General features: G+C 44.6%; 2 protein-coding genes across 2 annotated transcripts; one reads left to right on the top strand and one right to left on the bottom strand.

Annotated features, from left to right (window-relative positions):
- Positions 1-10,092: 10,092 nt before the first annotated feature.
- Positions 10,093-14,734, top strand: PG986_002186 (uncharacterized protein; the record flags this gene model as incomplete). The annotated part of the gene is made up of 12 exons (XM_066838408.1): positions 10,093-10,657; positions 10,750-10,835; positions 10,904-11,206; positions 11,282-11,378; positions 11,450-11,577; positions 11,622-11,936; positions 12,053-12,531; positions 12,594-12,957; positions 13,012-13,238; positions 13,373-13,959; positions 14,017-14,563; positions 14,593-14,734. 12 exons carry the CDS (start codon positions 10,093-10,095, stop codon positions 14,732-14,734), a joined length of 3,840 nt encoding a protein of 1,279 aa, XP_066707301.1.
- A 176-nt stretch (positions 14,735-14,910) lies between these two features.
- Positions 14,911-15,270, bottom strand: PG986_002185 (uncharacterized protein; the record flags this gene model as incomplete). The annotated part of the gene is made up of 1 exon (XM_066838407.1): positions 14,911-15,270. One exon carries the CDS (start codon positions 15,268-15,270, stop codon positions 14,911-14,913), a length of 360 nt encoding a protein of 119 aa, XP_066707300.1.
- Between the last annotated feature and the right edge of the window lie 465 nt (positions 15,271-15,735).

Genomic DNA, 15,735 nt, shown 5'->3' with positions numbered 1-15,735 from the left:
AAGATGCAACCCCCTCTGGCTAACCCCCCCTCACTGACCCCCCTGATTTTAGATAACTTTAGTGCCCCTGAGTAATAATAATAGTATATAAAGGGGTTAAATTTCATTTGTTTATTAATTAAAATATATTAAACTTTTTATCTTTTTTCCTCTTTTTATTAACACTATAACTAATAAAGAAACATATATTACGTAAGCGATTTAAGCCGTGTTAACCGGCGAAAGTATTAAACGTACGGCTAAAGACTATAATATTAATAGGGGCACCTTTCGTAACCGAATTAAAGAGAACCTTAGTAAAAAAGAAAAATACGAGGCTCTATAATTATTTATCCTTATAAAAGAAACTTTTTTAGTTAAATAGGCTTTTTTAGGTTAGTTTAAGCTACGTATTAATATACCGGCTATTTTATATATACGTTTAACGTATCCTCTTTATAAAAAGGGTTAATTATTTTATCGGTAAACGATAAATGCACCGTTTTTAAAAACGTTATTCGGCCTTTAAAACCGTGTATATTAAAGCGATAAATTTTCGGCGTTTCGTATATATATTAAACGGGGTTATGCGAGGGTTTTTTAATCGGCTTAATACTATTATTATTAATAATATACCTCTTCGATTTAAATAATATACCTCTTCGATTTAAATAATATACCTCTTCGATTTAAATTTAACGCCGATAAAATAGGAACTGCGATAATAATAGAGGAGGGTACTATAATAATCGGACTTATTACCTATTAAAGTTTAATACGGAACGATTCGGTTAATCGTAAGTAAGTAATTATTTTAAAGTGTATTAATATTATTAATAATATTTTAACGTAATCCACGGTTTAATTAAACACACGGTATAATTAAATACTTTTTAAGGCCTCGTATAACGAAATATAAATCAATTCCACTATAACGTATTTAATATATTAAAATTAATCGGAATCCTTCTTTTTAAATACTTTTATATTATTTTAATAGGTACGCGTATTATACCCGGGCTCCTCGCAAATTTTACAGCGTCGCGGGCGCGTCTTAAGTTTTTTCGTACGACTATTACTTCGGCGCGATTTATCCTGTAATTATTTATTAACGTCCTTTTAAGACTATAAGTCTTTTCTAGTTTATATACGAAGTAATCTTTTATTTTATAGCCGTTTTTTCTTCGTACAGCGGCGCCGGCTAAGTATTTTATTTACCTCTCGTAATATAGTTATTTTACCCTTTAAAAAAGCGAGCCGGTATATTATTTACGTTATATTTTTCGTAATCTAGTTAAATCCAGTTAAAATCGACGTCGAAGAGCTATTTTAATGCCGTATAATACGGTTTCGAACGTATTCGGTTTAAAATTAAGCCTTAATCGAGTTATTTAAGGTTTTTAATTTTTAAAGAATAGGTAGGCTGAAAGATATCCCCGGAGGTGTTAGAGTACGTAGCTTTATATTTAATTATAAAATAATATATTCCGGATCGTATAGAACGAGTCCGGTCTTTCGAAAGCCTCCTTATATATTTAAAACGGTGAAAATCGCCTGGAACGCTTTTAAAAACGTTGGTAAGAAGTCCTCCTTTAAAATATAAGTAATATGCGCCCGTATAAAACCTTTAATTTCTTTCCCGTACGCCTTTTTTAACGTACGAAAATAGCCGATATTAAAAAACTAAAGCTTATACGATAAATAAAAAAGTATATAAAATATAATAATCGAGTTCTTTTTATAATAAAGCTCGAAAGCTATCGAGTAGTAATTTTTATAGCCGTTAAAAATTAATAGGCGGTAAGCACTCTTCGTACGAAACTTCGTATATTTATCGAAGTATCGAATTTAGTCCTCGCCTCTTTTACTCGTAGTCCAGTTATTTTTAATAATTACGATTACTTAATTTTTCGGTAATAGGCTATTTTTATACTAGGAAAAGAGGTGCGTTTTCCCGGTAAAAATAATATACGGAGGAATAGCGTAACCGTGTAATTCGACGCCTTATATTACTGTAACCTATTCCCGGTTCCTTTATTATACTGCCCTAGGCTTTCCGCGTTAATTAAAAGTGGTTACGATTATTTCGAACGAAATTTAGTTTATAAAAAACCCGGTTTCGTCGAAATTATATATATTCTTTTTTTAAATTCTATACTTATTAATTATATTCCGTATAAAAATAAACTACGCGCGATACGCGTCGGGATTTTTATAAAAAACTCTTTAATAATCGATTTTTCGGTTAAAACGCGTTTAGAGATTTAATTATCGTCGTACGAAATTAAAGGCTTAATTAACGCCGACGCGTTCCGCGTTGCGTAAATTAAGTAATTAATTCGCTATATCTTTAATATTACTTATCTAAGGCGAAAACGATCGCGAATTTAAATTAATTATATATTATACCATTAATTACTCTTTAAAATTCGTAAATTTTTACGTTAGCGACTGCGTATCTCGTCGTAAAATACTACCGCGACGCCGGTAACGTAAAATTATATAGGGGATATTATATATTCGCGCTGCGGCTTATACACGTAATTTAAGGTTTTTTTAAAACGCTTAAAACGTTAATTATATATCGTTCTCTTTCCATTAATTTACTATCGTAAATAGTAAAAGTATAAAGCATAAAATATAAGTTATACGGAATTAAAAGAAAGTATTTAATTAGACCGTGTGTTTAATTAGACCGTAGATTACGTTACCGCTTTTAATTATATTTAAAAGCTAATCGATTTAATAATAATAGTTCCTTTAAAAAAGGATACGGTTAATTATAAATATAAAAACTAAGCTTTTAAAACGTTATTAAAAAGATAAACTTTTAATTTTATAGCCTTAAAATAGTTAAAAAAGATTTTTATTTTTTTAACGAAACTTAATAACCTTAATTAATAAAGGCTTTTAATTTTTAATAAATATAAAAGTTATATTAATAATAACTTTATATTAACGGCGTTAAAAATTAAAGTGTAGCTCCTTTATTTATTATTAATAGTACGCCGTATGCCGAAGGCCTTCGGTACATTTATCTAGTTCCTCGTGTAATAAACCGTGCCGAAGCTAGACTAAAAATATACGCTGTTAATATCGTAAAATCTACCTTACGTGCTCGACGTTACCATGCTGGTTTTTACCCACTAGCCTAGTGACCCTTGCTTTAAGGCCTGAAAAGAGATTATCCAGGTTCGGGTGGTCCCCTAATCTCCATTGCTAACTTATACAGCGGCAGTTAACCGGTCCGTAGAAGCCATTTTGCGATAATCTTCGCCGTATCTTTTTTACAATAAACGCCGCTAAATCGCGGCGAATTCGCAGCGGATTAGGTACTAGCTATTTTGTTAGCTGCTTTTATCTTCCCTCGAAGTCTTTGCAGTATAGGATTAAGTGTTCGGCTGTCTCCCGTTCTTCACCGTAGTTACATAGCGGCGTCGGGACGTTTAAAACCCGACAGGTAAACAGGAACGACTTAAGCCCTATTCTTCCAGTGCGTATTTATATTAAAACCGATATTTCGTACTTAAGCATATCGTCGTAACGACGGCACGTTCCCTAGTCTAACGGCGACTTTACAACTAATTCGCGACGGCCTCGCGTCGGAGTAACGGTATAGAACTATCTTTATTCCCATTTCTTTTTAAACGCTTATTCGACCGTTTAATTATTTAGCCATTGTCTGGTTAACATCAATTAAGCGTCGCTTAACCATAAAATCGTAAGGGTTTTACTAATAACCCCTTAAGGTCTCTTTTATCTCCTTCTCTTTACGCTACGTTCTTTATTAATAATCTTTACCGCTTTTATATAGGCGCCGCGTAAAAGTTATAGCTTCCCGGTAATCTCCGTACGTATCTCGAAATTAACTGCTTTCGCATTTAAATAAAAGTCGAGGGGAGGAACTACCGCTTTAATTTCTAAGTAATATTAAAGGGTCGCCTTATATACCTCTATTACGGTCCGGAGATAGGAGTTCTGGATTATTATAAAGTTAAAAGCTAGCCTTTTTTTAATATCGCCTACTTTATACTAAACCGACGCTCCGTACGCGAGTACGTTACGTATTACTTTCGTATAAAACTTTTTGCTTTTATACCGAATATTTCTAAGCTGACGCTGCGAGCCTAGTAAGAACTAATATTTAAATTACCATTTTCGCTTTAATTTTTAAAATATAGTCTTTCTATTATAGCTTCTAATAAAGCTAAACGCCGAGGAATTTCGTAAAAATTACCGGCGTTATAACAGCGTTTCCGAGGCGTACCTATAACGTATAAGCTTTTCGTGCTTTAATAAAATAGATAAGCTCGTTTTTTTTAAGTTCGAACTTTATCCCTCTCGTACGTGCCTAGCGGTTATAAATTTCCTAGGCTTTTTTTAGATTTCGGTAATTCGTAACGTAGTCTAGCTTTACGGTAATAAAATTCGTATTATCCGCGAATTCGACGATAATAAACTACTCGTACGCTTTTAGCTCTTCGTATAATATAGCGATATAGAGAATAAAAAAAATCGGTAATAGCGGGGAGCTTTACGGAACACTAGCGCGAAACTAAATCCTCTTTAACGATTTGCCGTCGAAATAAAGGTGGACCGATCTGTCCGTAATAAAGCTTTCGACCCATCGGTAGACCTAATTCGGCAGTCTTTTTCGCGGAGTGTAGCAATTAGTTTTTTATAGTTAATTATATCGAAAACGCTTTTAATATTAAGCTAAAAGAGGGAAGCGACGCCCTTTTATTACTACGTTATACGAATAACGTCGGTAATTAATCGAATAGTTAGCTCGGTAAACCGCTACGTTCGGTTCCCTATTTAGCCTTTAAATAAAAACGAGTACTTTTCGGTTATTCCGGTAATTCGCCGGTTTATAGCTATTTTTATTACCTTCCCGACCGTACTAAGTAATAAAATAAGTTTTTATCCATTAGGTGTTTATTTTTCGGTTATCATTTTATTTAGTTTTAGGATTACGATAACCTTTGCCGTACGGAAACGTTTAGGGAAATAGGTAAGCCGGAAGCTCGTTATCGCCAAGCCGGCTAACGTCCGGAAAAAGGGTTCCCTATACGCTTTAAGGAAACCAAGAGGTAAAAAGTCTTCCCTTAAAGCTTTCCAGGGTCCCGTTTACTTAATAATATCTCTTATCTCTTTAACCGTTACCTTTACCTCGATAGGGGTAAGATTAGGGGCGTGGTTCGATACGGTATTTAAATTCGTAAAGTCGGTTTTTAGGTTAAAAAGAACTTCTTCGAAAAAAGCGTAGCTTTCTCGTCGTAGTTTCGCGCCTCGTTAACAGCTCTTTCGCTACGTCGTAATTCTAGGATTCCCGTTATTTATAATAGCGTCCAGCTCCGTAGTCGGGCTTATTATTCGAGCGACCAAAATGTTTTAAAATCGTAAGAGGCAGCGGCGATTACGTAGCGCTAGCTTTTCGTTTTCGCTATTTAAACGATTTTCTCCAGGTCCGTTTTCGACTCGGTATATTAGTTTTAAGTATATTACGAAAGTACCGCGAAATAAGCTCGGTATCGTTATTTCGTTATAGTCTACGCTTTTTAAACTTCCGGTAATTACCAGGGCGTACCTTTACCAGTATAGGGAGTCTTTTTAGGGCTATTATATCGGTAATCTTTCGTAGGTCGCCTATAAGGTTATCGATAGTTTAATCTAGTTTTTCCGGGCTTATTAGTTCGGCGATATCGATTAAACGTACTCCGGTTTCCGCTCATACCAGCCCCTTATTTAATATCGTTTAATTTTATCCCTCTGCTTTCGTTTTATTACCTTATAGCGAGTTAGCTTCTAGTTTAACGCGGACGACCTATGCCCTATAGTTAAAACCTTTTAAGCCAGGGTTTCTTTTATATAAAATTATCGTTCCTCGTATTACCCAGGCTAAGTTTAGCGTGGAATTTTTTTATCCGTAGCGTCGTCTCGTAATTTTTTTATATAGCGTGGCTAGCTTTAGGTTCCATTGGTCCGTAAAAGCAAAAAAGTTGTCTGCTCCGTACAATTTCCTACCATATACGTTTTAAAGCGGATAATATATATTAAAGTTTCCGACGAGCAAGTGTCGCCCGGGGTACGAGGTCGTATCGAGGTCGCTTAAAAAGCTCCGCTATCGAAAAGTTTTTTAAATTAGCGAATATATAAACTATACAGTAAAGCGGCTATTTTTTCCCCTTGATATTATAACGGTAGCCTAATTAGGGCCTGCTTTAATTTTTAGCTTAGCGATATCGAAACGTTTATATATATAAATAACTGCTTAGCCCTCGCTATAAATTACTCGATACTTAGCTATCTTTAAATAATACGCGATTTACGTGCGGGGGTTCGTTTATATTTCTTATAGTGTTAATATATCGTACTCTTTTTAATTAGCTAAGGTAAGTACCGTTATTACTTTTAATACTATAACGTTCTAATATACTATTTATAAACTTATAATTATAAAACTATAATAATATTCTATATTAATAAAGGAGCGACAGTATTACGCCGGCTTTACGAGCGTATCTCTTTATCTTAATTATTCGCTATCGAATCGAATCGCGGGCGGCCTCTTTTCCGCGAAATTACTATATACCCTTTTTTATCGCTAGTAAAGAACGTCGTCGGTAATAATAAACGCCTTATTCCTACCGAGCTATCGCCGGTATTACGGACTTCGAACTAGCGAGGCCAATAAACATAAGCTTCTCTTACGCGTTTTTTCTACTGGATCGCTACGGGGCAACCGCGATCCCACGCCGTATATTCCTTACCGTAATTAATACAACGTTTCCTGCCTCGTAGTCCTCTCTAGGAGTACTTTTAATCTCCCCTAAAATATACTACTATAAAGTAATAGCTATATCGCTGCTACTTCCGACAATATTTAACTACGTAGCCGTAACCGTAGCAGCGGTAACACTATTGAATACGAAAGTTAACGTTATACGGTTCGCAGTCGAAAATCTCGGAATCCTATATTAAGCCGTTATCGTATAAATCTTTCGTAATTTAAACGGAGCTTGTATATAGGATAAGGAAAGCGTAGCGTGCTTCGAAATTCTTTAATAAGCTACGCTTACATTTCGAGATCTTTTTCGGGTTATATTTATTTACGAGTAAACTACGTAATAACGCGGCTTCGTCGTAAATATCCCGCAGCTTTTTCGCTAAGACTTTTTTCGCGATAATTACGAGTTTTTTATAAATAAGCTACGCGTTAATCCCGAAAACGTTTAAAACCTATCCATTATTCTTTATATATTTTTTCGCCTCGTTTTTAAAAGTAAAAACGATATCGCCGCTAAATAATTTTTTCGCTACGATAGCCTCGCTATATTTAATTACTATATTAACGCTTTACACGATATTTATTAGCTTTTTTTTAAATATCGTTAAATTAATTTACGTTTTTAATTACCACTTCGCGGTTTCGGCGGGCTAGGACAATAATTTTCGGTTACTAGGCAATAAAATCGCTATTACGCGGCGTAAATATAATTTAAACCTAAGACTTAGTTTATATAGCTTTAGGATTTTACGTAATTTAAGCGATAGTTTTTTCGATTATTTTTCGTAATTCCCCGCGGGTTACTAGCGCGTTATCGTTATCGTCGAGGTACGATCGTAGTTTAATCGCTTCGGTACGAAGTTCCCCAATTATTTAAAAAATCTCTTTACGCTTACTATTAAGGGCTATTAAATTAGCGATTAGTTTTTTTAAATACTTTAATCCTTTTTCGATACCTTTTTTCGAGCTATTTTTACTATTAAAACGCGTTTAAAGCGTTTAAAGTCCTTAATTATACGCCGCGACGTTACTTCGCGGGTAATGCTAGCTTTACGCGAATCCGGCGCGACCGGTATTAACAACCATCGGATTATTTATCGGATCATCTATACCGTAGCGCCTTAGCTGCGTCCCCTCGATAAAAGTTCGGCTAGGTCAATTCGACCTCGTAGATTTAAATAATAAAGTTTATTTTCGATTATTCGATGGTTCGACCGAGTTATCGATCTTTTCCCTTCTTTTCTTAGGTGGTAGCTCCTTTATTTACTACTATATAACTCTTATATACTCTAGTTTTTAAATATTAACTGTTTTAAAGTTTTAAAAAGAAGTTTTAAAGGGAGTTTAATTTAGTATACACTATTACTAATAATAGCTACATTAAAAAAAGATTTCTTTCGAGCCTAGGTTAAAATACGTAAAATAGCTTTTACTTTTAAAGTTATTACTAATAAATAAGTAATAATTAGTATTTACCTCTTTAATATTAAAAAGCCGATAAATAATAAGCTTCGACGCTTTAATATAATGCGAGTTATTAACGAGGCTATTATTGCCGAGGATACGCGCTAGCCGGTTAACCCGAAGGTTAAAAAAATCGAGACGCCGAAAAACAATTAGTAGGTTAAAAATTTAAGGGCTGCGATATTTAGTATAAAGGTTATTACCGGTGATTTAATTAAAAGGTTATTATAAAAAAAGCTCGGTAAAAGTATTAATAATTTAACGGCTCGAATCGGCCGGTTAAAGTAAGAAAAGGCCGGTTTAAAGGTAGATTTAAAGAAAATAAGGGTTTAAAAGAAAAAGAAGGTTAATAAAGACCCTAATAAGGGCTTTATTTATATAATAAATATTAAAGAGGTTTAAGAGGACGTTAAAGAAGAATGTTACGACCTAGCCCGATCTCGCGGCCTAAACCCACCTTACGGAACGGCACCATAATGCCCCGCGGCGCTTACTAACTCGACCAAGCCTAACAGTTACTTCGGACTCACCAGGATCAGTACTATAAGCAATAACCAGCCAAGGCACCTACTGCGACACTAAATCTGAAGGCAGGAAGGATGGATACGTATGATCGCATCGAAAAACCGCGACGGACAGCTGTATCACGTGACCAGCTCACTGGATCACCGGCTCAGTCAGGAATGATCCACTGAGCCAGTGAGCCTATGGCTTAAAGGATTACTAACGAGGAAGAAGGCGAGCCACTGAGCCAGGCAATCGGTGAAGAAGAGATTGGATATATAACGATGAACCTTTCTTATGTGTTTTATATAAACACTTTCTACTTTAGCGATTAATTTAAGTATTAGTTTAATACATTAGTGAGGCACTTTGCCTTAACGAACCTATTGCACCTTTAGCCAAGTTTTATAATTAGTTTCGGGATATTGCCCATTGTATCAGACGGACGCACTCGTCTGCACGTTTAAATACTCTCTCGTCTTAGCCAACATAAACCCCAGCACGTCTACGAGGTTTCTTTTGGACCCCGATAGCCGTTCGTTACAAAGGAAAGTTAAAGAAAAAGCCGAAAAAGGGCGCCGGTGAGGTAGTGAAAATTAATGTAAATCGAGTTAGTAATAAAGGTAACTTTATTATAGTGCGTACGAGCCGAAATAGACTTTAAAATATAATGTATATTACTTAATTAACCTATCTATTAATGTTATTATTAATTTTTACATCTATTTTAAGGGGGTCAGCCAGAGGGGGTTGCATCTTACCCAGGAGACGAATCCGCGATAGTCGGGGTAACTGTAATGTGACTCTACCACGGTGTCCGCGGGTTTTCGAAGTGCATGAGACCCTATAACACCCGAAGATCCCTAGGCTCTGGATGGGCTATACCTGGATCCGCTGCCGTGAAAGTGGACCCCAATGCAATGCATCTTGTCCAGGGTCTTCACTACCCCCGACCCATACCCCAGCTCTGGGGCCCATGATGCGTGGGGTCCTGTGCGGGTCGACATTCACTGGGATTAAAGCCCTTCACTAAGCAGTGATAAGAGAACTCGTCTATAGCCCCGTAGCTGGGCAGAGCGTATTCCCCTATGACGCTTTATGTCAGCACGCGCCTAGCGGAGCGGGATCCGCGGATAGCAATACTCTGAAGAGAGTATAAACAGGAAGCTTGTTGATATCAGGTATAAGCTGTTGACCTCACTGTAGAGGTAAAGATATTTATTCATATTGAACGTGCTGCATCCATTCGACTGTTGCTTTCCCGTCTCACCAGTCTTCTCATACTCCGTTCGCTAATCACATAGCCACATAGCCACATAGCCACATAACCACACATAATAATGCTCAATTCGAAGATGGAACCAGACCAGAGCAACACTGGTCGTACCACGTCCTCACATGACAATGAGAAAAATGCGATATTTCACTGCGCTTCAGGGGAAAGCGAGAGCAGCCACAGATCCATAGAGGCTGACATCGAGCTGCTGGCCCGAAAGCTGCATACGCCCTCCTCGGGCGGCGAGTTGGATCCGCACTCAGCGACATTCGACGCCAAGCGATGGATCCAGTCCGTCACCGACCTCGGGGGCTTCGACGCCTCGCGAGGCGTGAAGCGGAGCCTCGGCGTGGCTTTCAGCGACTTGTCCGTGTCGGGTATTGGCAGCACGGCGCCGCAATACCAGCGGAGCGCGGGCGGCGTGCTGTTGTATACTGTTACTTCGCTCCCCAGGCGTCTCGGCGGTGCGCGGCGACGGGCGAAAGACACGGTGATCCTGCGCGGCTTCGAGGGCGTCATTGAGGACGGGGAGTTGCTCCTCGTGCTGGGACCGCCGGGCTCGGGGTGCTCTAGCCTCCTCAAAACCGTTGCCGACGAGACAACTGGCCTTCGCGTGAGCCCTGACGCCAAGTTGAATTTCCGAGGTGGGCATCCAGCCATCAACGATCGGGGGCTATCGGGCAACCTCTGCATCATCTGATTGCCTTTTAAGCCATGAAGCTAACCAGGCACACAGGGATCCCGACCAAATATGTCCGGAAGCGTTTCCGCGGCGACGTGCTCTGCAACGCCGAGCGAGACGTCCACTTGGCCCACCTGACGGTCGGAGAGAGGCTCACCTTCGCGGCGCAGGCGCGGTCCCCCGGACGCCGCTGCCGGGCCTGACGCAGGCGCAGACGGCGCGCCTGTCACGCGACGTCGTCATGGCGGTGCTGGGCCTCTCCCACGTGGCCGACACGCGCGTGGGCGACGACCTCCTCGGGGCGCGCGGCGTCAGCGGCGGCGAGCGCAAGCGCGTCGGCATCGCCGAGGCCGCCCTGGCCGGCGCCCGGCTGCAGAGCTGGGACAACTCAACGCGCGGGCTCGACAGCGCCAACGCCGTCCGCTTCTGCGAGACCCTCCGCAGCCAGGCCGACTTGCTCGGCATCAGCGTGGCCGTGGCCATTTATCAGGCGCCGCAGAGCGCTTACGAGGTAATGGCGTCTCTCCCGCCGCCTCCCGGCGAGTTACGAGAAAGATATTCCTGACTAACGCACCCTGTTCGCTAGTTGTTTGACCGGGTGATGGTCCTGTATGAAGGGAGGCAGATATACTTTGGCCCAACATCTGAGGTCAAGGCATATTTCGAAGAACTTGGTTTCTACTGTAAGTTCATACTTCCGCCGTGAGCTCTTTCGGCACTTCGGAACTCGACTGACTTGCACGCATTCTCACAGGTCCCGACCGGCAGACAACACCCGACTTTCTGACATCCATGACCAGCCTCAATCAGCGCCGTATTGCACCCGGCTATGAGGATCGCGCCCCCGCACACCCGACGAATTCGCCAACAGATGGCAGGAGAGTCGGCAGCGCAAGGCCCTTCTCGCCGAGCTGGCAGACTACGAGCTGAAACACCCGGCCGACGAGCGGCTTGCCGAGTTCAAGAAGTCCCGGCACGAAGAGCAGGCCACGAGCCAGCCGGCGCCGTCGCCGTACAACATCTCCTACGCGGCCCAGGTATCGCTGCACCTTTGGCGCGGCTGGCGAAGACTTCTGGCGGATCCGGCGTACACCATTGCGTCGCTGGTGTTCCAGATCACCATGGCGCTCATGCTGGGGAGCATGTTCTTCCGTCTCAAGGAAGATACTTCGACCTTCTACTACCGCGGTGGCACAATCTTCTTCTCTTTGCTCTTCAACGCCTTTGCGAGCCAGTTAGAGGTAGGCTAGATAGAGCCTTTGCTCTGCTATACCCCCTTACAGCCAAACTATGGCGTGTGCTAAACCTACTATAGGTTCTCACCGTGTACGCAGAATGACCTGTGGTTGAAAAACAGCACAAGTACGCCTTTTACGGCCTGTCGACCCAGGCCACCGCCAGCTACATCATGGACCTGCCGTACAAGACGGCCAACATGCTCGTCTTCAACCTGACCGTCTACTTCATGACCCGTCTCCGGCAGGACGCCGGCAGCTTCTTCTTCTTCTCGCTGGTGACGTACCCCACGACGCTCGTCATGTCGTGCCTGTACCGGACGCTCGCGTACATGACGTTCACCCCCGCCCAGGCCATGGTGCCCGGCGCGCTGCTCCGCGCCAACCCGCTGTCGTACGCGTTCGAGGCCCTCATGGCCAATGAGTTCCACGGCCGCCAGTTCCCGTGCACCACCATGGTGCCGCAGGGCCCCGGCTACGGGGGCCTGGCCGCGGCGTCCCGGATCTGCTCCGTCGTGGGGGCCCGCGCCGGCGAGGCCACCGTCCGCGGCGAGGCTTACATCGAGTCGTCGTTTGGCTATCTGAATGAAAACAAATGGAGGTAAGAGTGAAAAGAACTGTATCAAAGAAAATAAAGAACGCCTGTTAAACCATCTTGTACAGAAATGTCGGGATACTTGCTGCGTATTTCGTCGTGCTTTTCGGCACGTACATCGCCGCGGCGGAACTCTCGACTCCAGCTAAGGGCCGAGGGGAGTTTCTCGTTTTCCGCAGGGGATCCTCACCGCACAAGCCGGCCAAAGGCTCCAAGGAACACGCCGCGGACGAGGAGTCTAACAGTTCATCGGACTCGGTCGTGGCCCAGATCCAGCGCGGGCTGACCAAGGAGCCGGAGGAAAGGAGGAAAGATAGCTCCGCCTTTCACTGGGAAGACCTGTGTTACGACGTCCAGGTCAAGGGCCAGGAGCGCCGCCTCCTGGACCACCTCGACGGCTGGGTGAAGCCCGGAACGTCCACAGCTCTCATGGTAGGCCATTTTCACCCGCACGGGTTCGTTCTTCCGCTTCCAACAATGCGACAGCTAAAAGCAGCCGTGTCATCGAACCAGGGCGTCTCCGGCGCCCGCAAGACGACGCTCCTCGACGTCCTGGCCACGCGCGTCGAGCTGCTCGTCTTCCTCGACGAGCCCACCTCGGGCCTCGACGCGCAGACTTCGTGGGCCATCTGCGACCTCATCGAGAAGCTGACGCGCAGCGGGCAGGCCGTGCTATGCACCATCCACCAGCCGTCGGCCATCCTGTTTCAGCGGTTCGATCGGCTGCTGCTTCTTTCCGCCGGGGGAAAGACGGCCTATTTTGGGGGTGAGACCTCGCGGTTTTAAGCTAATATATCCTATCGTATGCTGACTGACAATGATTATCCGCAAATTTGGGCGACGAGAGCCGCACGCTGATCGAGTATCTCGAGCGAAACGGTGCCCCGAAATGTCCCGACACGGCAAACCCGGCGGAATGGATGCTCGAGGCCATCCAGGCACCTGCGGATGGAACCAAAGGCATCGACTGGTTCGCAACCTGGCATCAGTCGCCCGAGTACCGGGCAGTCAAGTCGAAGCTTTCGCGCTTGAGGCAGGCCCCTCGCATCTCCAACGACAGAAGCGATGATCCGTTCCTCAGTCAAGAGTTTGTGGCATCGTTCTGGGACCAGTTTCGGGAGGTGCTGCTGCGCATCGCCAAACACTACTGGCGGTCACCGGCGTATATCTGGTCCAAAACTATCATGGTCGGCGTCTCGGTACGTTGTGCGTCTCGGTTGATGCTGTCCTTACACACACCCATGCGGTCTCTCTACATTGGCTTTAGCTTCCGCGCCCAAAACAGTCTCCAGGGACTGCAGAACCAGCTTTACGCCATCTACATGTTCTTTGTGCTGTTCGGCAACCTCAACGAGCAGATCATGCCCACGTTTGTGCCGCTCCGTGCCCTGTACGAGGCCCGAGAGCGCCCGTCCAAGATGTACCGGTGGACATGTGAGTGTTTTGACCTGCATTCCTTGCTAGTTTCTCCTACTGACCGTTCCTAAAAAGTCTTTTGGTTGTCAAATATCCTCGTCGAGGCCTTTTACAACTGTCTGATGGCCGTGCTCGCATACCTCTGCTGGTACTACCCGGTGGGCTTCATCCAAAACACGTCAGCGGCGGACGCGACGGAGCGAGGGGCGCAGGTGTTTCTCTTCCTGCTGCAGTACATGCTCTTCACGAGCACCTTCTCGCACTTCGCCATCGAGTGGGCGGAGACGGCGGAGACGGCCGGGGTCCTGGCCACGCTGCTTTGGCTGCTGTGCATCTCCTTCTCTGGCGTCTCGGTCCGGCCGGCGGACCTGCCCGCGTTCTGGGGCTTCATGTACCGCGTCTCGCCCTGCCGCTACCTCATCAGCGGCATCATGTCGGCCTCGCTGACGGGCCGCCCCGTCGTCTGCGCGCCGGCCGAGGTCCTCCGCATGCAGGCCCCCGCTCACGCTCACGCTCAGAACCAGACCTGCGGCGACTTCCTCGGCCCCTTCGTGGCCCGCAACGGTGGCACCATCCTCAACCCGGCAGAGGTGGGTGCTGGGGGCTCTGCGCCTACTGCCCCGTCGCCACGACGGACGCCTACCTTTCCAGCTTCCGGATCTTCTACCCCGACGTCTGGCGCCACTTTGGTCTCCTATGGTCCTACATTGTGGCGAACGTCGTCCTGACGTCTCTATTCTACTGGATCTTGCGCGTTCCGAAAGCTACTGCCTTCAAGCGGGCGCATGCATGATGCCTCCGAGGAAAAGCTGGCAGGGAAACGTGCGTAACACCCTCCCTTTAGCAGCCACATGGATGACTCGGGCCAAACGAAAACCTTGGGCCTAGCTCACCTGCTTGCTTTGTGCGGTTGGCCTGTTCCATTGCATGTCTAACGTGGCGTAGACTGGGGACTATCTAGTGCGGGTGCTAAGGAGGTAGAATAATACACAACGGGGTTGGAACGAAAACCCGGTAGTTCAAGGTCCGGATGTACGAAGCTTGAGGTCCTATTTTCAGCAGAGTAGCAATGAGGTGGTGGAGGCCCGTAACTTCCTGGGGGGGGCTGGAGCGGTCCTGGACGACGTGGCCCAACCTGCAATTCCCGTACTGACATCGCAGCTCCTTTCTGCCGAGCCGGCACGCCAGACGGATATCGACACCCTGCTCGAGCCCGCGGCGGCGGTGGCGGCAGCCTTTGAAGATGCCCGAGCTCGAGATTATGGAAATCTGGAACGGGGGCGAGGGTTTGGCGGGGATCTTTTGGCGTTGCTCCTCCCTGCCATCCATCACGTGGAAAGGGACGTGGCAACACCTGTTCTCGCCGTCGGTGGTTTAGGCATGATGGGCGGCCGTTACCAAACATGGCGGTGCTGGGGGTAGTGGTGATGAAACTGGCGGCGACCTGGCTGTGGTCAACGAATCGCTGAACAGACGTCTCATCGTGATGTCGCATGGTGATGCCACGGCCCACTGTCTGAACGTTTCCAAGTCAGTTGTTCGACCTATTTCGCTGCGATAGATCCGGCTGAAGGACCGAGTTCGAAAAGAAGGGTGGGATGTATTAGCCAATGCATCCGACTGTGAGAGTCGCATGAATATACAGTCCGGACGTATAGCTTGAAGCCTGTCGGCTTTGCTTCGCGTCGCAGTGGTGGGGTGAGTGTCAGGCGTCAGACAACGCACACTGGAATGGGCTTATTGGTCTACCTGTATGTATTTGGGTTGCATTTGGAGTCGGATGTTAGTGCTCAA

The sequence above is a fragment of the Apiospora aurea genome (genome assembly GCF_038362705.1).
Source record: "Apiospora aurea strain CBS 24483 chromosome Unknown utg000001l_segment0_segment0, whole genome shotgun sequence".
Taxonomy (NCBI): Eukaryota; Fungi; Ascomycota; class Sordariomycetes; order Amphisphaeriales; family Apiosporaceae; genus Apiospora; species Apiospora aurea.
Note: the sequence above shows the minus strand (reverse complement) of the source record. Positions and strands in the feature narration are given on the sequence as shown.